Source organism: Epargyreus clarus, unplaced genomic scaffold, assembly GCF_041222505.1.
Source record: "Epargyreus clarus isolate Ecla_fem2 unplaced genomic scaffold, WU_Ecla_fem_2.2 ptg000025l, whole genome shotgun sequence".
Lineage (NCBI taxonomy): Eukaryota > Metazoa > Arthropoda > Insecta > Lepidoptera > Hesperiidae > Epargyreus > Epargyreus clarus.
In genome coordinates, this window is record NW_027332232.1 from 1,199,748 (window position 1) to 1,222,692 (window position 22,945).

At 35.9% G+C, this 22,945-nt stretch overlaps 2 protein-coding genes across 2 annotated transcripts in view; both read left to right on the forward strand.

The window, feature by feature from the left end:
- The window catches only part of LOC140752767 (uncharacterized), a 222,898-nt gene that overhangs the window by 170,207 nt on the left and 29,746 nt on the right, over nucleotides 1-22,945 (forward strand). The window lies entirely within an intron of this gene.
- On the forward strand, nucleotides 8,045-9,019 carry Gbs-70E (Glycogen binding subunit 70E). Its single transcript, XM_073087171.1, has one exon. It carries the CDS (start codon nucleotides 8,059-8,061, stop codon nucleotides 8,926-8,928), a length of 870 nt encoding a protein of 289 aa, XP_072943272.1. The 5' UTR covers nucleotides 8,045-8,058; the 3' UTR covers nucleotides 8,929-9,019.

Consider the following 22,945-nt stretch of genomic DNA (forward strand, 5'->3'; position numbering starts at 1 on the left):
ATGTTTTGTAAATAATAAATAATAATATTATGTATCTGTCATATTTACTATTTTTAAAATCAAGACATTTTTATGGAAACGCCAAATCAGTAATATGTTCAATTGATGGTATGCAAAGGTAGAAAGAACCCTTTGTGGTTCGACTCCGGCACCACCGTCACACATATTTCTGTTATAACAGCAGTGTTAAGCTGCTGTGTTCTGGTTTGAAGTGTGGTAAGAGACATACTTTTCCGAGGTGTTCCAGCTTAGTTCTCAGAGGTAACGGCGCATGTGATCGACCTCAGGTAGGATTAGATAATCCTATCTAGGGTTGGTTTCATGTCAATACGGCGGTAGCTTACCATCAGATGGATTGCATGCTCATCTGCTATCTCAATTTTACAAGAATACTCATACGGCAGTGGTCTTACTATCATCATCAACCCATTATTATCCCACAGCTGGGCACGGGTCTCCTCTCAGAATGAGCATTAGGCCATATGGCCATTAGGCCGGTGGACCGCGCTGGCCAAGTGCGTATTGGTAGACTTTACATACCTTTGAGTTTTTTTTTATAAATCTCTCAGGTATGCAGGTTTCCTCTCAATGTTTTCCTACACCGTTTAAGCAAGTCATACTGATTTCTAATACGCACATAACTTTGAAAGATCAGAGGTGCGTCTGGGATTTGAACCTCGGACCCCTCGATCGAGAGGAAATACTCTTAACCACTAGACTATCACTGCATTCCATCTTACTATTTTTTCTTTTATTTTTATGACTATATTATAATCAGAATCACATTTTTAATTCAAAAATTTTATTTTCAATTTGTTACAATAATAAATACAACAAATACATTATGACAATTAAAGTAATATAAAAAAATAATGAAATAATATAAATTAAGATAATTAAGAAAACTCCGTAATGTCGCATGGATACAGCACATAATAATATCAAATATTCTAGACAAATTTTGTTTTATCGTAACACGTGTGAACGCCGTGCGTCCTCCATGTTGTGTAAATGGTGATCGAATGATTGGGAAATTATTAACACTATTTATATTATTACCGAGACAGATTTAGCTTGAGATAAGAGTGTTTTGTTTCTTTTTCCTCTTGTTTAATTATAAATATTGGTACATGCAAGAATGGATGTATTTTACATCATAAATTATTCGCCAAGTAAGTCGTACTCGCACATGGAGGCTTTCGTACCAAATGTTCATTATATTTTGCTTATTTTTATAAAATAACCATATTAAAATATGTTTTATTGTACTTATTTGTATTTATTATAATAGCAGTTATAGTAGTAAAGGGGTTTAAAAAAAATAACTGCCTTACTAGTATGGTTTAACAGTTAGATCGAAAAATGCAGAAAAATACCGGTTTGTTGTATGGAGAACCCCCTTTAATATTTTACTATATTTTATTTTTAGTACTTGTTATTATAGCGGCCACCGTTATGTATCCTGTGTAAAAAAATCAAGTATCTATCTATTACACGACTCTACAAAAAAAATTTCGTTCTTTGTCCTAAAGTTTATACTATTATTTTCCAGTTAGTTATGCACAAAAACGAAAAGAAAATACCTTTTTTCGGTATAAAGTTTGCTTTTGTGACATCATGAATTTTGAACAACGCTATCAAGGCCAATACAATGAAAACATGATGGGCGACTATATTTGGTAGCTAATATTTGGTAGAGAGAAAGTAGCTATGAACATAAAAGAAAAAGTAAAAGTGTGCACTTTTAAGTTATTTTCCACTTTTCTGTAAGCTAATTTGATAGTAAAACTTAATAAAAATAATAAACATTTTTATTTCAATAGTTTTATTTTCAATCAAAAATTAAAATCCGAGATTTTTAAAAATTTCGTTCAATCAGTCTTCTAAGCACAAAAGCAAAGTTTTTCATGCCATATATTTTTTTTCCGTCTTATTACGACCTAAACTACCGAAATTTAATGCTTTGCAATCAAAGTCAAATTTCATGTTGACCCGTGTTATGCTTCCAGAGATAGAGACTCTGACAGACGGAGAGGCAGTGAAGTCTTAGTAATAGGGTTCCGTTTTTACCCTTTGGGTACGAAATCTTAAAGTTCGCTACGAATAGATAATCTTTTTCATAGGGAAATCGGTTATAAAGCGTTGCTGTGTTCCGCTTTGAAGGGTGGTAAGGGAGACATACTTATCCGAGGCGTTCCTACTTAGTCCGTAGCAACGCTTGTGTCGACCTCAGGGAGGAATAGGTTATCCACATACGATCAAGTGGATATACTGATTTCGCGTTTCCATAAAAAATAGTCGTTTTTAAAAAGTAGTAGATATGACACATATATAATACTAGCTGACCCGGCAATCGTTGTGTTGCCATATAAATAAAAAAATGTTAAGGGTGTACAACCCTTATTACTTAGGGGTATGAAAAATAGATAGTAGCCGATTCTCAGACCTATTGAATATGCATATAAAATTTGGTGAAAATCGGTAAAGTCATTTCGGAGGAGTACGGTAACTAACATTGTGACACGAGAATTTTATATATAAGATTACACCTCAAATGCCTCGGAAAAGTATAACCCTCTTACCACACTTTAAACCAGAACACAGCAGCGCTTAACACTGCTGTTATAACAGAAATAGGTGTGACGGTGGTGCCACCGGAGTCGAACCATAGATACTGCCTTTTACGTATATAAAAAAAGTGTTTTTATCATTTAGCCAATTACCTACAACATACAATATAATAACTACGTAACGCTCTATTACCTATTATGACAAGGAAAAAGTGTATTGTCAATGAGGATATTTTAGACAATTGAAATTCCATACCTACCTTATACAAGATGAATTTTTCAAATAGGCTTTCAGATCTAAATCTGTATTTTCTTCAAATTTAGCCTATTTCTTCAGTTTGCCATGTATCATTACTTCCCAGAATCTGATCCTTATAAGCGACACTATCCGATGATAGAATAATACAGTTTGTTTTTTTTTTCAAAATTAACTCGTTCGATTCTCGGCTAGGGAAAAAGATTAAAAAAATCTGATGATGCAGTTTTAGTTTTTATCAAAATCGGCCTCGTAACTTTCAGCACTTTTCGCTAATCCTTAGTTTCGGATTTGGCCCTGAAGGCCCATTTGAAAAAATCACCCTGTATAACATGACAATGCTACAATTTATTGGTCATTTCATACTTTTCCTATGAACTATGATTTATTAAATATGACTATTCGCCGCATACGAAGTTTAACCATAATCACAATCATAAATTAACTCACGTATGAGGGGATCTTAGTGCTCAGGAGTGACGTGTGATCGGTTTCAGGTGGAACCTGCTCCGTATGGAGCTACATATGTCCATAAGGCAGTGTCTACCATCAGGTGGACTGCATGCTTTGTCCCTGTGGTTCCGGGACCAGAATAGGGCTACGGTATCCCCTGCCTGTCGTAAGAGGCGACTAAAAGGGGCTTCCGGGGTTGCGGGCGGCAAGAGTGGGAGCTCAAACCGCCCGGCCGGGAAGGATGGCGGTATGTGTTGTTGCATACCGTCGTGTACAACAGACGGTGTGGCGAGCGGCATACTCACCTGGACGGAGCCCGCCGGGGCAACGCGCTAAGAGGACTTCGGTTGCGTTCCTCTGGAGATCCCGGAGTCCTTTACGCAGCGCCGAGGACGGCCACCGGGGGGGTTTTAGTGCGGACTGCATGCTTGTTACAAAAATACAACTGTATAAAATTTAAAAATATATCGTTTATAGTCCGCGTAAAACTACTAGTCCGCTCTGAATATACATCGCCATAGCAAATTGTATGACTACACCTACACCTACACCAGAGTAATGTTTTTCAAGCGTATGTATGTATATATGTCTCATTCTTTGTCACGCTGCAGCACAAACGACTTGACGGATTAACATATGAGGTGTCGTTAGATTCGTCTACTGAGGTCGGCCATATGCGTGGCCCTGAAGACTAACTTAGAACGCCTCGGAAATGTATGTCCTTTACCACACCACAAACCATAACAGCAGCGCTTAACACAGCTGTTATAACAGACACAGGTGTGGCGGTGGTACTGGATTCGAACCACAAAGTTCTACCACCTTATTTTTTTTTCTTAACGAGGGGGAAACCTTTAAAAGGTTATGTCGGATTTTTACCGCACTAAAACCACCCCGCTGGCCGTCCTCAGCGCTTGTTGGAGAACTCCGGGATCTCCGACAGTAGACAACCGGAGTCCTCCAAACCTCTGCCCTGGGAGAGCAGTTTTCGCTCCTCCCACACCATCTGGTGTTCACGACACACATACCGCCGTCCTTCCCGGGGTAGCTTACTGGACGGTTCGAGCTCCCACTCTTGGCGCCCGCAACCCCGGAAGCCCCTTTTAGTCGCCTCTTACGACAGGCAGGAGATACCGTAGCCCTATTCTGTTCCCGGGATTACAGGGACAAAAGTTCTACCACCTACAAACCTTTACTTCATACATATTCAAATTTCGTACAAAAACTATTACTAATATGTTCTACACTCATACTACATACATACATACATACAAACATGTGCCATACAAAACGTCCGAAACCATTAAGTCTATTTTTTCCTTATATTGTGTATGAATGTAAAATCTCAAACAACATAAAAATAAAAGTCAAGGTATAATAAATTCGGTGGCGTATTATCACGCGCTTTTGTCGCTGTCGCTAATGATGACCGCGTGAAACTAGTGCGGCCATGATGGGGAAGAAAATGGGACATGTCTTTTTGTTGTACTTTTTTGGGGTTGTGCTTTTTAGGATTTATTTTTAAGTTTTCGTTTCCAGCTACTAGTGTGGTTATTATGAAGGACAAAATAAATAAACGCTTTCTACGCTCAGGTACACAGCCCCACACTAGGATTCCCTGTGTCGTGGGTGCCATGGACACACACATAGACAAATACACAAACACCCAGACCCAGAAACAGAAATCTAAATCATTTAGATATCTGTCTGGCCGGGGATCGAACCCGGGACCCTTTGCCTGTCAGACCGGTATGGCGGCCGCTCCGCCACGCGGGTCGTCTAAAATGGGACATTTCTGTTTTTTTTCTTTTTAGGGCAGTGTTTTAGGATTTATTTTTAAGTATTTATTTCGAGTCCAATTAGTGTGACCATGATGGAGAAGAAAATGATACTGTTTCACTTTTTTTGGGACTGCGTTATTTGGATTTATTTTTAAGATTTTATTTCCAGCGGCTAGTGTAGCCACGATTAGGTAGAAAATGGGACGTTTTATTTTTTTATTGTGGAGGATAATATTTTTTGAGCGTACGTCTCCTTCCCCTCTACAGCCCAAACGGCTTGACAGGTTTTAACATAATATGAGATGTCGTAAGATTCGTCTAAACTGTGGGAGCGACATAGACATGACTTTCCTCTTCAATTAATTATTTTTAAACGATACGGTGTTTTATACTAATTAACAGTTATATATTGTTTTTTAAAAGGATTTCGGCTACTGTCGCCAACATAAGGAAAAAATACAAATGCTTTTTATGACAAAGTTCTTTGCACGTGTCGTAATAATGCTGTTAAACTTATTTATATTATAGAAGATTTAATTTATATTATATGAGCTTGCAATCAACCTGATGGTAAGGTCACCGTATGGACTGCAGATAAGATTAGTCTTACCTACTTAACTGAGGTGCGTTGCTACTGTGGACTAAGTTGGAATGTCGTTTGAGTTACACAAATGTTCTAAGAACTAATAGTATTACTAACTTTATCGATTGATCATATTATACGCAAACCCTTAACTTTAACTTAACTAGTAGAATTGATAATGGTTTTTGTATGTGTTTCTTGCTCGCACATTACAGAGAGTGAGCAAGAGGTACATATCAATATCATATTAGATCGTAAAACAACTTACACACAAGAATTGATGATCTTTCACCTATACAAGACATAAAGTTTTATCTTTATAGGTGAAGAGGGGAAATTCTACGACTTTTCTTAAGATATAATCCCAATTAAATGGAATATTTAGCTTTGTGTGTCCCTAGTAGTAATTATTAATTAATAAGGCTGTAATTAATTTATATAATCATATTGTACTAATATTAGCTTAGCATTGTTGTACTCTTATACATTTAATCATATTTCGCTTAGTGACGTCACTAGTTCATATATTAATAATTTGACATAAATAAAATATTTAAAAAGTAGTGTACTTTACTTCTAATACCTATTTTTTCTAGAAACAATAGAATTCTATATCCCCATCTATTTCTTCTATATCCTATATCTATTTCTAAACTAATTATTTTGTAAAATTTAGAATCTTACCCGATATAAAAATTTGTCGCAAGATTTTCCTTAGTAAAACTATTTTAATAGCGGTTTGACAACCGCCAATTTAATAGCTGTCGAAAATGACAGCTGTCAATTTTTTTCTATTGCAATGTTACAGGCGACGTGGTGGGAGGAAAAGTTTACCTTCTATATCCTATGAGACCCGTTGGTAATAATCGATCTATCCAATGATTTGCGTACCAAAGATCGATATTTGACAAATACTTCATCCTAGAGATTGTCAAATTTCCGTATTGTAGGTAGAAATGGATAGATCGGTTATTAATAACCTGCGTTGGTAGCGACCACACCCTACATACTTGGGTTTGATCCAAACGACATTACGCAGTGATCATTTCAAATATGCAGTGACGTGATCCCCAAATAACATTTATAACACGTGTACTCGTAGGGCATGGAAATAGGGAACTTAGGACAACATATTTCTATTGTATCGGATAAATAGAAACTATAAAACATTCTTATTAGATGTTCAAAGAGGTCTTCGACTCTCAAAATATTGCATGCCAAATTCTGCTGCTTCAATTACGAGTATTACAACAATTACGAGTGCGTTGACGACACCGTATTTTAAAATCTGTCAAGTCGTTTGGACTGTAGCGTGCCAAAGAATGAGATATACATACATACACTCGAAAAACATTATCCAACGCAGTCAGCTAAAAAATGGAAATGTGTCTTTACCATTTGTTGGCGAAAAGAAAAATCTGCTGCGCAAGGGCGGCATTTTAAAGATCGAAAGAGGTAATTGCCGCCCGTCTAAACGTGTCGTCCCGAGCGGTCCGAACCCACGGCACGGTACGGCAAGCCACACCCACACGTATAGCATCGAATCTTCTAAGCTTCAAACGTTAGCCCGTATTAGATTGTTTTAAACTATTTTTTATTATAACACTTACCTACCTGCTATGTCTAAGAATAGGAAGAGTAAGTCAAATATTTCTAGTTCAATCTCGTGACATCGAGAAAGGACATAAATAGATACTTAAACAATCATTTGTTAGCTAATGTTATCACGCGTAAATATCGTAGTAAGGCTGGTTAGAGCCTACGGTGGCCATATTGTAAGATAGTGGCTTTGAAGTAACACTTCTTAAATGTATTAGATGAACTAGTATTACAAAAATACAAATCCGGACTGCCTAAATTAACTAAAATGGGAAGTAATATAGCCTAACTCCCACAATTTAGACGAATCCAACGACACCTCATGTGTTAATCCGTCAAGCCGTTTGTGCTGCAGCGTGACAAAGAATAAGACATATATATGGAGATTTTGTTATCTTATTTACGTATATTTAATAATGATATGAAAGATTTATGATTATTACATTTTGATACTATTTTCATAAACTTTAAATACAATAACAAAATCTAAAATAAGAAATCTAATCTAAAATCAACATAACCATGTGTTCATTTTAAAAACACTTTAATTATTTCGCCACACTCCAATAACAGTTTCGTACACATCACATAAAAATAACATGGCAATATCAACAAACGTACTAATTTTGTCAACCCAATAACACACCCCTGACCCGTTGCCCCAATTTAAATAAGTCAACAAACTTATCCCGAGACATCTAAAAGCGGGGACACCGTAACCTTCGCTCGTAACGCGTGGCCGGCGCCCGCGCGTCTATAAATAGCGTGAGCGCTATCAATTCCGTTTAGTTTGACGCCATTCACCGTACCGTGTGCATGTTGCAGGGCTATGTGTGCGCGGCGATCGACATGCTGGCTTCGGAGCAAATGTTCTACGGTCACAGCCCGCCAGCTGGCTTCCTCACCGACTACACGCCACCCGTACGGAGACCCACAAAGCTCACGTCAAGAGGATACTCAGCGCCGTGTCTCTCAGTGCTCAAACCTGTGCAGCTATCTCTAAAAACGGCTCCGAGATCGTGCATAAGAATTTCTACGGAGAAAAAGCAAAAACGTGTCGTTTTCGCGGACGACAGGGGCTATGCGTTGGAACAAGTGAAGTTTATGACCGAACCGTCTCATGTGCCGCCGTACTGGGCTTTGAAAATAGTTGCAAGTCCGCCTCCCGAACGGAAACCACCTCCTAAACCAGTGGATGATAACTGGGAGGTGAGATTCGTGCAACCGGCGTCCGATTATGTGGAATTCCGGAGACGGATCACTGAAGAGTGTGTTGCGTTGGAGAATGTTATTATAAAGCAAAACGAGTGCGCTGTAGACGGGACAGTTAAGGTGAAGAACTTGGATTTCTTGAAGGAAGTGTTCGTCAGAGCGTCGTCTGATGGGTGGACTACAAGTGAGGACACGTATTGCGCGTTCGTGGAGTCCGGGCCTGTGACACAAGGCGGCGTGTCCTCATACGATACCTTCGGCTTTCGTCTCCAACTACCGATACATTCGAGACGTTTGGACTTCTGTGTGTGCTTTCGGTGCAAAGGTGTGGAGTATTGGGACAGTAGGAACGGTGAGAACTACACGATAGAGAAGGCCTCAGTGAGAAATGCCCCGGCGATTTCGTGCGCTAGGATCAAGTATGGGAATGCATGGACGCCGCGAGATTTGAACGGGAACACGCCGTACTGGTGACGGGGGGAAGAGGTAGGTTCTGCCTTATTTCTGTGATTCAGTGCCATAGTTTTGATGCAGGTATGTTGTAAAGGTGTCACATGTGTCTAGAGACAGGTCAAAAATATTTCGCGTAGAATAAACATAGATTAGTAAAGATTACTCACTCAAGAAAATGTAACCAGTTTTGAGAATTGAAATAGTTGCGTAAAAAAGTTTTGCCACGTCTCCGTGTTAAAAAATCCCTAAAATATTTGAAATAATTGTTTATTTATTATGTAAATTACGCAGTATTAGTTATTTATTCGCAAATTTATATAAAAATGTTTTTATTTGTCAAAAATTCAAAAAAAGAACTTACTAATAAGCAGTTTGTGGCTTCATTCAATTTCAAGACGGCGAAGTATCTTTACTAATCTATGAGAATAAACGTCAATTTATTTTTATGCGTAAACCAGCATGGCCAGAAAATTTAAAACATTTTTTTTGGTATGAAATGATACTCGATACTATAGTATTATTTACCAAAATAATTGTTTTTATTTGATCTATTTGTTATGTTGCCTGACCGTTATTTATATTTAATCTATCTATTTTTACGTACTAAAGATCGAAAGACATCTTTTACAAAACTTAGTATAGATTAATTATTAATCTTCTCTATAAGCAGACTACAGACGTTCAATTGTAATTACTGTATAGATAATACCTTATCGATTTCAACTCTAATCTACACAGTAGTTGCAAATCCACGTGTGTAGGCAGCTTAATGTGCATAGCATATTAAAAGTATATGTCGTTGTTATTATTTATCTGTTGCATGGCGGGAAAAGGTACAGATGATGTAGAAACTTAAATGGCATAATGTATCTATTTTTAAACAAAGTTTGTATATTATCTGTAGATAACAAACAACATAAACAAAACACAGATACAGATAATGAAGAAATTTTGTTTTTTTGCACTGCAACTAAAGGCAGTAGCGATACTGATAATAAAAATTTGTTATGCTGCCATAAAAGTAATGGGAGAAAATACGGATTTTTCCTGTTGTTAAGCAGAAATGGCGGATACAGATAATACATATTTAGTTATTCGCGCTATTACAATGACAGGAAGCTACACAGACACATAACTTTTTCTGTCAGTAATGGCGGAAACTTTTTTTTTTATTTCTGGCCTGTTCTAGACACATGTAACATCTTTGCTTTTAAGTTATTGTGGACTAGTTATTCTATTGAGACTGAGTTGATGTGGAGTCTAGGTTATGTTTTGTCTATGCTTACAAATTTTATTTTTATTTGTTATCTGGTTACCATAGATTAGAGCCAGCCAGTATCACCCGACTCAAGAATCCTTTGCTTTAACTTTTATAGAAAATATTTATAGATTTAGTTTAGCAATAGAGGGACCATAGAGCCTGTGTCGGCCATAGTCGGGTAATTCTATGTATGTTTTAATCTATACGATAATAGAAATAATTAATTGATAAAATGTCTACAATCAGCGTCGGATGCAGACATTTTTCAAGATATAAGTAATTTTAATATTTTATTATTTATTCTTTATTATTTTATTATATTTTTTACAAGTATGAAAATGTTATTAAGTATGAAATCCAAAATGGCCGTTAAATAGAAATACCGCCATTTTCTTATTTTTTTTATAAACAGAATTACAAAAATAATATATTATCGCTAAAGAATAAGCCTATTATAAAATGGAGTAACTTAATAATTATCATTTTTAAAAATAAATACGTTTTAATTTATTCAGCTATTAATTTTGCAATTAAGTAATCATGCAAATTCTACAAATTATGGCCTGTTATATCTTATTATATCTTTTACATAGTTATCTTTTACAGAAAACCTATAATCATAATAATAATACAATTTATTCTATTATTTGTCACGTGTTATAATTACTTGTGGTCGTGTCATTTAATGCTTGCCAATTCTAATTATAAATGAAATAGAATTATTTATCACACAATTATTATTAATTATAACATAATTTCGGACCTTGTCGGTAGCAATATTTATAAAATACTACATAATAATATATTAGGAAAAGTCAAAATTTCGCGAAAACATTTACTTATTAAAGTAAAGTTAAATGCTAATTATCAAAATAATTTTCATCAATATATAAAAGCGGTAAAAAGATTTTATTAAATTATTAAATAATGGAAATTATTTTGTTAATAACATTTAAGATTTCTTCAATAAGTCATCATCATCATCAACCCATTACTGTCCCACTGCTGGGCACGGGTCTCCCCTCAGAATCAGAAGGATTAGGCCATAGTCCACCGCGCTGGCAAGTGCGTTGGCAAACTTCACATACCTTTGGGATTTTTTTTGTTTATAAATCTCTCAGGTATGCAGGTTTCCTCAAGATGTTTTCCTTCACCGTTTAAGCAAGTGATAATTAATTTCTTATAAGTAATAACAGAATAATAACATATATATGATTAGTCTTTTCAGTCTTCCTAATATATAATGACATGTTTTGGAGGATAGTTAAGCCGTCAGTCCCAACTATCATTAGAGAAGTCAATAAGCTTGAATGATATTTAAGCCATCATCCCAACTATCATTAGAGAAATCAATAAACTTGTCGGAACATTTATAATTTTGATAACGTCTGACAAAGGTTCAGTCAGGACATCATATATGAAGTTTCATTCATTTATTTACTCAATGCACATAAAATCATGATCATCGTTATCAATTCATTACTATTCCATTGCTGAGTACTGGTCTTAGAATATGGAGGGTTCAGGTCATAGTTCATGCTCACCGAGTGCGTCTTACTCTTAATAGACTTTCCATATATTTGAGAACATTCAAAATATAGACATATATGTTTAATAGTTTAGCAAGGTGTACTTATTAGCATATGCACATGACTGAACAAAAGAGTGCTTAGATTTGAATCGAAAACTGTAGAATTAAGGGCTCTGGGCTATTATTGTTGTTGATAATTTGTATTAAGGTTGCTAAAGGTACAGGGGAAAGGGTTGAATGATGAATTTTGACTGTAACGAGAGGATTTGGGTCAAGGATATTTCAGGGTTATGATATGCTGGAGTAATATGATCATGTCATAATAGACTTATGATGTAATGAAATAAAATGAAGTTGATGTGGTGCTAAAGGGTCTTAGGGTTGAAGAGTAAGCTTGGGAGTCTAATACAAAGGGATTTAGTTGCCAAGTTTCTATGAAAAGGCTTTTTGATGATGCCTTGTCTTTCATCGGCTTAGAAGTCCATTATTGGACATATGCCACCCTTAAAGGGATTGCTGCAGTTAACACACTTAACTTGGTGATATGGGTTGCTGCCATAACCACACTTGGTGACAGCAGTAGATGAATCTCTTGGCACGGGAATAATGCCGAGTAGTATCGGCTGATCATAACAGATAAATATGGTAATGTCTGCTACGGTCCGTGCCTGATACGTTTATTTCAAGGATTGGAGGGTTAAATCGCTTCGTCTTATAATTCCCATAAGCGAGTGAGTGTAGTTAGTGTAGGATGCAAATAGTTCGGTGCTGAGCCATGTAAAGCCCTTTTAAGGTTTAAGTGGTCACAAAGGTGCTAATGATTTGCGGGTGTTAGAAGGGAACAGAGAACAAAGTGGAATAAAAGTTTGAGGTGCGTAGACTGGTGCTAAATAAAGAATAGAAGCTCAAAGTTGTGATACAAGTGTATAGAAGTGTAAGTTGATAGAAGTAAAACTGACCGCGGTCACCATATGCATTAGTGACCGCTTTCAGATTATCGTTAGTATTTTGTGCTACGGAGGGTAGGTGAAACTGTTTTAGTAATTGTCTTGTTGGCCTTTGGGTAGTAAATAGATAAGGTAATAGAAGCGTTCAACAGCAGAGATAGCTAATTAGCTACCTTCCATACTGGAGACCTAAGTTCGAATCTAAAGTTCCGCCTCTAATGTTATGAAGTCGTGTACATATAAATAGAAGTACATAAGAAACCTACATAGTTCAAAATTCTTCATTATGTTGTTATAAGTGTGTTAAGTGTATCATCCTGCCTTGAACATTGTGGGATATGGCCCAAAACCTTCTTATTATTAACCCCATAAACGTAATTCTATCATGTTCAGTACCATGAGTTTTTACGTTTCGACAAATATGATTGTTTTGGTATTTGTTTACGTATTTGCCCATACAATTTCGAATCAGCGCCCCTAGCGGATTGTATCAGAGCTATAGTGTCAGTAACGTAACATTAAATGCCTAAATTGACAATGGCGCTTTATGTTTTGTCTCTCTTTTTTGAACATGTGAGGCAGACAAAAAGACTTGAGCACTTACTTATTGTTACGTTTACTCAGTCTACTAAGCAAACAGAACAGAATAATGGATTGAGTAAATGTAACGTAAAATTGTGGGATGTTTTCAAAACTCATGGTAAGGGTACTGACCGAAAAGCCTTGAGCAGATTCTTTAAAATCATTTGGGTGTTGTGTTACTATCTCTGCTATTGCAAAGCAGTGGTAGTAAGCAACCAAAGCTAATACCGAGTAAATAGTTTTATTGAGCATAAATGGACTGTGACCTAGGGTATCGTGTAACACCAGTAGCGAGGCTGTACGAGGCCGTATGGTAAGGATTATAGGATTAAAGTTACAAATTCCTAAGGTTAGTCAGCCTTGGTGTCCTGGGTTAAGGTTTAATCTAAATATATATAACTCAAAGGTGACTGACTGACGTAGTGATCTATCAACGCACAGCCCAAACCACTGGACGGATCGGGCTGAAATTTGGCATGCAGGTAGATGTTATGACGTAGGCACTCGCTAGGAAAGGATTTTGATCAATTGTACCCCCAAGGGGATAAAATAGGGGATGAAAATATTACTTCATAACGCGAGCGAAGCTCGTATAATATAGGAGTAGTAAATGAGTATGTAGTTTAACCAAAGATTGCAGTAAAGATTAACCAAAAATGCATTGCTACTATCCACTGAAGACTAAGTTGGTTATATGTTAGGAAATCTGAAAAATAAACAAAGTTTTGTTTGCTAGCGAATATACAATAATATATTATTTACTAACGAAATATTAAATGCTAATCCACAGAATAATTTCCGTCATTTTCTACTTTTACATTTTTTTTCTTACTGTTGGAAAATTATGTTATTTTGCATTTCAGATGTTTTTTTTATAAATGACTGGTTTCGCCAGCATATTAAATTAAATTTATTTTTGGTTTTCCTAATATCTCTTCATTACAACACTTCAAACCAGAACACAGCAGGACACTGTTGTTATAATAATAATAAGTGTGACGGTGGTGCCGCCGGATTCGAACCACAAAGCGTTCCTTCATCTCGTTTGCTGTAACTATATTTGATTGTAGGTATCTTTGATTATCAAAAGATATCATATCATTCTTGCAAGAATCAACAAGATTCTCACGATCCGCAAAAATCATAATTCGTGACTTATATCACGTTTACGATTTAAAAACTTATTGCAAACTTTTTTCGATTATCGCGTGTGAAATAATCCGTAATTATGAAAGAACAAAGCAATGTGGCTTGCAATTTGTAGTAATTTTCACTGTTACCTAAAAATTGTAGTTTTTATCGTATTAGTATTTAGGCCCTTGTTTTATTGCAAGCGACTAAGCGATTTCAAAATTAAATCAGCCATATTTAATTTTACTTTTGGGTCGTATACAAAACATTTTACAAAATAGTCGTACAATATTATTATCCTACTGCTGGGCACGGGTCTCCTCTCTTAATCCCAAATATACTTGTAGATTAGTAGATCACACACCTTTGAGATTTTTTTATAAAACTCTTAGGCATGTAGGTATCCTCACTGTATTTTTTCATTCATCATCATCATCAACCCATTACTGTCCCACTGCTGGGCACGGGTCTCCGCTCAGAATGAGAAGGATTAGGCCATAGTCCACCGCGCTGGCCAAGTGCGTATTGGTAGACTTCACACACTTTGAGATTTTAATTTTTTTCATTATTAAACCATTAAAATTTATTTGTAATACTCACATAACTTCGCAAAAAAAAATTGTCCTTTTTTTTAATTATATGCTTGTTACAAATTAATCACTTGCTTTAACGGTGAAGGAAAACATCGCGAGGAAACTATTGTCCTTAATATATTGTGAGGAAACTACCTAAGAGTTATGTAGAAAAAAAAGTGTGTGTGTGTCAGCTACGACGCACGATTGGAGTTTACTCCTTACGAACGATAATTATGATATATATCGAATAGAAAAAAAGGGTAAATGAACGCATCTGCTAAAATGATAAGAGAAACAAACATATATCTGTAATTATTCGGATTATTTATAGTACTTCAAAAATAGAAATGGGTCGTAATAATTTAATATAAGTATTACAAAATATTATATAAATATAAAATATATTTAATCAATTGATTAAAAAAAAAAATAATAAAAACACTAAATAAAAGATCTAGCTGTTCGTATTTAAAATGTATATTATTCGTAAATGTAAACGATAAGCTTACCAATTAACCGCATCCATGTGTTTTTTGGATTCTTCTTCATTATCATCTAAATCAATTTCTTGCATATTTTCAAATATTTTTTCAACTTTAATCACTTGATGATTTGTTTAATAGTACATAAAAATACACGTATCAATGCATAGAAGTACAAGAAAACTTTAAAATCAAAACATTAAAACTTGATGGTTAGGTTGCTGTTTATGTACGTTGTATATAGATGTATATATGGGCGCATGGGTATAATAGCGCCATCTAGTGGCAAGTTTTATAAATTGTAAGTTTGCAAGTTTTTCAATCTATGTATTTTGGTTCCAAATATTATAATGGTAACTTAATATAATTATTTATATTTAAAACAATGTTAAACGTTTTATAACTTAAAACTTAATAATTATAATTTCTTTGCCATCTATAAAATATCCTTGTTGCAATTTACGGATGCAATTTACGGATGCAATTTATATGAGACTCAATAAACATGTTATTATATGTAATTTGGATTGTTTCTGAATGTTTTATAATTCTAGAATTCATTTAAAACGTATTGCTAATTTTATATAACTTATTTTGAACATAATTCATTAGCAATAATTCTGTAATAAATATTAAATAATTAAATAATACTGTTTTGATTTTGCCCGTTTATCGTTGATAGATGGTGCTGATCAATAATGCATCCATTTTTATAAGTTAAATTAATATATCAGTAACTTACAAAAGCCTCTTTATGTTAAAAACTTATTTTGCTAATATTATATCTTATTCAATTACTTACTGATTTTATATGTTACTCTTCTTTAAAAACGTTCATAAAAGATTGTTAATCATATTATGGCGCCAATGTTCATATTTTTCATAGTGTTTATAAATGATCAAACCTATAACTTAATTTATGCAAAAATGTAAACAAATTAGTTAATGACGTTTTAAGGTTTTATATATTGCTAATTATTTTTATTGTAATAATTACTTTCATATGGGATTTGAACTTACTGTATTTTAAATTAATAAAAGCACTCTTGATTCATATTTTGGTTACCGTTACGCCTCAACTTTTCGTGTTACACTTGATTTTACTCCTCATAAAATTTCCGTACCGGGCCTTATAACTCAAATCGTTTCTTAAGGAGTAAACTCCAAAAAGTTTTCAAAAGGTATGTGAAATCTTGGCTAGGAAGACTCTTCATTCTAAGCCTTACCCAGCAGTGGGCACAAAGCGAGAGTATCGTTCCTCGCTTATCGCTGTGACATGAGTACCTTTAGCGTGCAATTCGTTGCATCGAAGCGTGTATTTTGAGGCATTAAAAACATTGCGTGAATATTGTGTGGAACTCGTTTTTTTAGAAATTCAAGTACCAAACGAGCATGTAGTCCACCTTTTTTATAATATAGGTGTAGCAGACGAGCACGCAGTCCACCTGATGGTAAGCTACTGCCGTATGGACATGTGTAATCAACGCCAGATAGGATTAGATATTCCTACCTGACATCGGCCACAGATGCGCCGCTACCCCTGAGGACTAAGCTGGAACACCTCGGAAAAGTATTCCCTTACCACACCCTTCAGACCAGAATCCCAGATAAGTTTGCAAACCTATTTTTATTACAATTAGCGTTAAGCGCTGCTGTGTTCTGCTTTGAAGGGTATGGGAGACATATTTATCTGAGACGTTCCAGCTTAGTCCTCAGGGGTAGCGGCGCATCTGTGGCAGACCTCAGGTAGGAATATCTAATCCTATCTGGGGTTGATTACAGACATCCATACGGCAGTAGCCACTTACCATCAGGTGGACTGCGTGCTCGTTTGATACTCCTACAGTATAAAAAATATATTGTAACAATGAGAGTTTTTTTATAATTATAATATGAAACATTCCATAGTACTATAGATAAGTTGTTTAGTTGACTATGCAAGGTTGAAAGGCTATGTTTCTTAATGGTAGGAACGTAAGACGTCCCAAGTTAGTTTTCAATTTATTTGTAACAGTTTCTTTTGTGTTCGTTGAGAGCTCTGCAGGGTAACGATGGGGTATAGTCCGCGCCAAACTGCTAGTCCGCTCCGAATATAGAAACGAGTCGCGTCGAATAGCGAATTGTAGATTAGCGGGACGAAGACAGCACCTCCCGGCACCCTCCGCTGCCCGCTCTCGTCCACGGGTACATAGCTGTGTTAGTGTGCCCTTACATTGCTATGGAATATATGCTTGTTGTACGCAACAACTTCAGAGCGGACTAGTAGTTTGGCGCGGATTATACCCCGGCATGCAAAATGTCCTAACTTAGTATTGTAGTATGTTGTGTTCTTCTCTAAAGGGTAAGGTGTGGCACTGGCACACAAAGCGTTCCAATTTAGTTTAATAGCAAGCAACATAAATGACCGACCTCAAGTACGATTTTCATTAATTTAAACAAATAATACATTTAAAAAAAAAGAGTATATCGTAAAGTTATCTACATTCCGCGCCAAACTGCTAGTCCGCTCTGAAGTTGTTGCGAGCAGGTGTAGTCATACACGTGACGTGATGTGACGTGACGTGACGTAATAGTCCAAAAAACAATCATTTTTTATATAAGTACGACCAAAAACAATCCTAATAAAAATAAAGTTAATAATAATGAAGTTAGAAAATGTTATATTATTATGTATTATGGGTTTTGGTTTAAGATAAAATATTTTAATTTGATTTGATGTAACCGACCATATTATGAATGTAATATAATTGTGAGTAACTCCCGTTATTGATAATCAATCTGTCCATTTTTTACAAAACATCGAAATTGCCATATATCAATTTTTATATAGTAGGCAGAAATGGATACATTTCTATCTATAATTGGTAAAAGATTGATTATCAATAATGGAGGTGAACACGAAAAATAAAATTTATGTCAATTATCTTAATTAACATACACCAATTTTGATTGTAAGCAAAGTTGTATGGTGTGTTATTAATTATTATATGTAATTATAAGTAAATACGTGATTGTGTAAATAAAAAAAATATTATTTACATTTATTAGAAAAAAGAAACTTATTACTTTTTAGTATGTGGTAAAAATTTGGCGCTTTTAACAGAGGGCGCCACATTGTATGTACAATAATGGAGAGTTGTCGCTATTTTTCAACAGATGGCGTTACTTGTTATATAATAACCCTAACTATAATAATATAAATACGAAAGTTAGTTTGTTTGAATAACCGATTGTCATGAAATGTACACACGTTGTCAGGGGTGCAGAAAAGGTACCTTTTGTTCGCAAAAGTACTGTTTAAGAGGGATATATAAAAATTGTCATCGACCTCTGATCGCGAACGAAGCCGCGGGTGAAAGCTAGTTTTGCTTATAAATGGGCTAATTTTAGGGTACCTGGTTGAAAATAATAACTGGAAAAGTTCGTGAAAGTATAAAGGTATATTCTACTGTTGAGATACCAAAGTTACGCCTATAGCAACAGCAGTGTTAAGCGCTGCTGTGTTCTCGTTTGAAGGTGGTAAGGGAGACATACTTTCCCGAGGCGTTCCAGCTTAGTCTTCAGGGATAGCGGCGCATCTGTGGCCGACCTCAACTAGGAATCTAATTCTATCTGGGGTTGATTACAGATGTCCATACGGCAGTAGCTTACCATCAGGTGGACTGCATGCTCGTCTGCTACTCCTATATCATAAAAAAGTTATATAATTGCAACCAGAAATGACTAAAATTAGCCCATTTGTAATCATCTTAATAATATTTTATAATGATTATGAATTAATTGGATTGATGGTACGAATTATGAAAGAACTGATTATTGATAAAATTGTTTTTAGAATTATATTATTATTATATAGAAATTTTACAATTATAATAATGATAATAAATGATAATAATTTTGTATGAAGTGTTGATGACTGTTCCTCTTTTGTAGTTTATGTTAAATAAATTATTAATTATATATAAATTATATTGTTTTATTATTTTCACCTAGCAAATTAAGGTAAGGGAAATCAAATTTTTATTCGAATTATTTATTTATTTATTTAGTCTTTCATCACACAAAATATATAAAAAAACCGATAAAAGTTAATACGATTAAGACATATTATTAAAACTGGCCCAGTTTATAACAGACATTGACCGAGTCAGGCACGCACCGTGACAGACAAAATCATTTTTCTTTATACCAAATTTGTACAGGCACAACCCGTGTTTGCCCTGTGTTACGGTAGATACACATTGTATATGGGAATATCTTACATTTTGCCAATTAAAGATTTTTGACAATAAGGTACGAGTATATAATTTTTTGACTAATAAGAAGAGTGTTAAGCACTGCTGTCTTCTGGTTTGAAGGAAGAAATACATGTCCGAGGCGTTTCAAATTAGCCCTTAGGGATAGCGGCGCATCTGCAGCCGACTTCGGGTAGGAATCTTATCTTTTTTTTTATAATATAAGAGTAGCAGACGAGCATGCAGTCCACCTGATGGTAAGTGGCTACTGCCGCCCATGGACATCTGTAGTCAACCCCAGATAGGATTAGATATTCCTACCTGAGGTCGGCCACATATGCGCCGCTACCCCTGAGGACTAAGCTGGAACGCCTCGGAAAAGTATGTCTCCCTTACCACACCCTTCAAACCGGAACACAGCAGCACCTAACACTGCTGTTATTAGGTAGAAATAGGTGTGGCGGTGGTGCTGCCGGAGTCGAACCACAAAGAGTTCTACCACCTTATCTTATTAAGCGTTCATTACAGATGTCCATGGGTGACAGTAGTGGGCACTTACCAACAGGTGGACTACTCATTCACTACTCCTATATTATTCAATAAATGAGAAATTGTCCAACTTTGATCTTTAATACACAAAACGGGTTACTGCCTGTCTGTTACTGGTCTGTAGGTACATGTAATTCAACCCATAGATAACTATTTTCAACTAGAAAGCCACAAAAGTTAATGTCAATTTAAGTTACTGAATAAAACATTTACATGTACAAGCGACATCTTGTTTACCTCGATACCAGGCCACGGTCATCAAAACAGTTCCTGATTGAAAAAATGCGGAACCCACGAAACTGTACTTTGTACTTAAGTATAGACTGTTTTGATGTGAAACATCTATAGCCGCACGTTAAACCGATTTCTGGCGTGGCGACGCATGCCGTGGCGCCGCGTCGCCACGCTATACGATGGTATATATATATATATACAGTCTATATGCAGTAGTGTGTACGGTGTGGCGACGCGTCGCCATGCGCAATCGAATTCAATAAATAGTCATCGTTATCTGGAAAAAAATCGTAATATTTTATTTTATCATTATGACATATTTAGTTCCTATCACAATATGTTCTTTTCTGCATATTACTTTTACAAAATAATGTCGATGTTTCACATCTGCCAGGCGTCCCGTGACAACTCACATTTTTTTTGTTTAAGTATATTTCTGTCTTATAACTGTGTTAAGCTTTGGTTTTTAGGGTTACTAGGGTTGCTAGGGTTTAGGGTTGATACGATGGCTATTATGAGTTCACCTGATGGTATAGTCCGCGTAAAACTGCTAGTCCGCTCTGAATATAGAAATGAATCGCGTCGCCATAGCAAATTGTATGACTACACCTGCTCACAACAACTTCAGAGTGGACTAGCAGCTTGGCGCGACCGAAAAGTGTCTAGTGCCACCCATGGACATCTGTAAACAATCCGAGAATTTTTCATTTTTAAAACAGGAGTAGCAGACGAGCATGCAGTCCATCTAATGGTAAGTGATCCGCCGCCGATGGACATCTGTAATCAACCCTAGATAAGATCAGATTAATACCTGAGTCGGCCACAGACGCGCCGTTACCCCTGAGGACTGGAACGCCTCGAAAAAGTATGTCTACCTTCAAACCAGAACACAGCAGCGCTTAACACTACTGGTACAGAAACAGGTGTGGCGGTGGTGTCTTCGAGCCGAGCCACAAAGGGTTCTACCACCTTCATAGTTCATCTTCAAGATTTTATAATATTTATTTATAAAAATCCACATATTTTTTCCGATAAGAATTATAGCCGAAAGACTATAAAGGCAAACACTAATTAGTATGAAAATAGTTTTCAGTAATAATTATAGCTACTATCTATACTATACCATGCATGTCAGAATCATGTCTAACAAATGTCTAAGGTTGATAGGCGATCATGTTTCTCTCACGTTCACGATAACCTCTGCTACTCGCTTATCAGCTGTTATTGTCATCAACTCAACGCAGGTTAATTAGATATGTAATTAAAACGAACAAGTCTTGAGAAATTAGGGTTAGGCAGTTGACTTAGGCTAAAATAATTGGTAACGCTTCTCGTGACCCGGCATCGAGCGTCCAGAGGAAGCGAAGTTGTTCGTCGGTAAGTCCGTCATATCCCTTTCGCTCTAAGGGATAAGGGAATCCATGAGAATTTCTCCGCGTAAAAAAAACAAAAGGCTAAAATAATTGGACCCAATCAACCCAACTCTTCCACTGCTGGGCACGGGTCTCCTCTCATAATGAGAAGGATTAGGCCATAGTCCACCGCGCTGGCCAAGTGCATGTGGTAGACACAGTTTAAGAACTTCTGTTTAACAAACGCAGGTGATTAGGTTACGTCACGATGTTTCCCTTCACCGTTTAAGGAAGAATCATTAATTTCTAATACTTTGAAAAAATCAGAACTTCATAGCTTAAGAACTTCTGTTTAACAAACGCAGGTGATTAGGTTACCTCACGATGTTTCTCTTCACCGTTTAGCAAGTGTAAATTAATTTCTAATACGCGCATAACTTTGAAAAATCTGAAGTGTCCAAGTTTGAACCATGGATTACCCGATTGAGAGGCGGAGTTCCAACCAATAGACTATTATTACTCCTATAATTACTGTGAAAGGGTAAAGATATTTAATTCAGCCTGTCATTGCTCCGAGGTTTGAGTCAGGCACCCTTGAATTTGGTATTTATATGCGAATAAAAATGAATTATCACTTGCTTTACTTGAAGGAAAACATCAGGAGGGAAGTCACACACTAACACGCGTGATTCAGAAAAATAAGGTTTCAAAGTTCTGTGATGTCTATCCATACGCACTTGTCCAGTGTGGTGGACTATGGCCTAATCCTTCTCATTCTGAGAGGAGACCCGTGCCCAGTAGTGCGACGGTAATGGGTTCACAACACAGCATAGTGTTATGATCTTTATATAAATAGATCATGTTTTCATCCTATTTATAAAGTAAATTTCCGCTAAGTAACGCATGATAATGACTATCTGGAGTTTATTTATTATGTAGTTCAAATACATTATAGATAGCGAAAACAATTTAAAAAGAAACCTTAAGACCCAGACGAGACTCGTCTAATAATGTCACGATAAAAATGTATTTATTAAGATGAAATTATTTTATATGAAAGATTAGTTAAATAAATCAAAATTTGTCCAACGCTCCCGCGCGTTTTGGTAATAAGTAATATTTTTGTAATATAGGAGTAGCAAACGAGCATGCAGTCCAC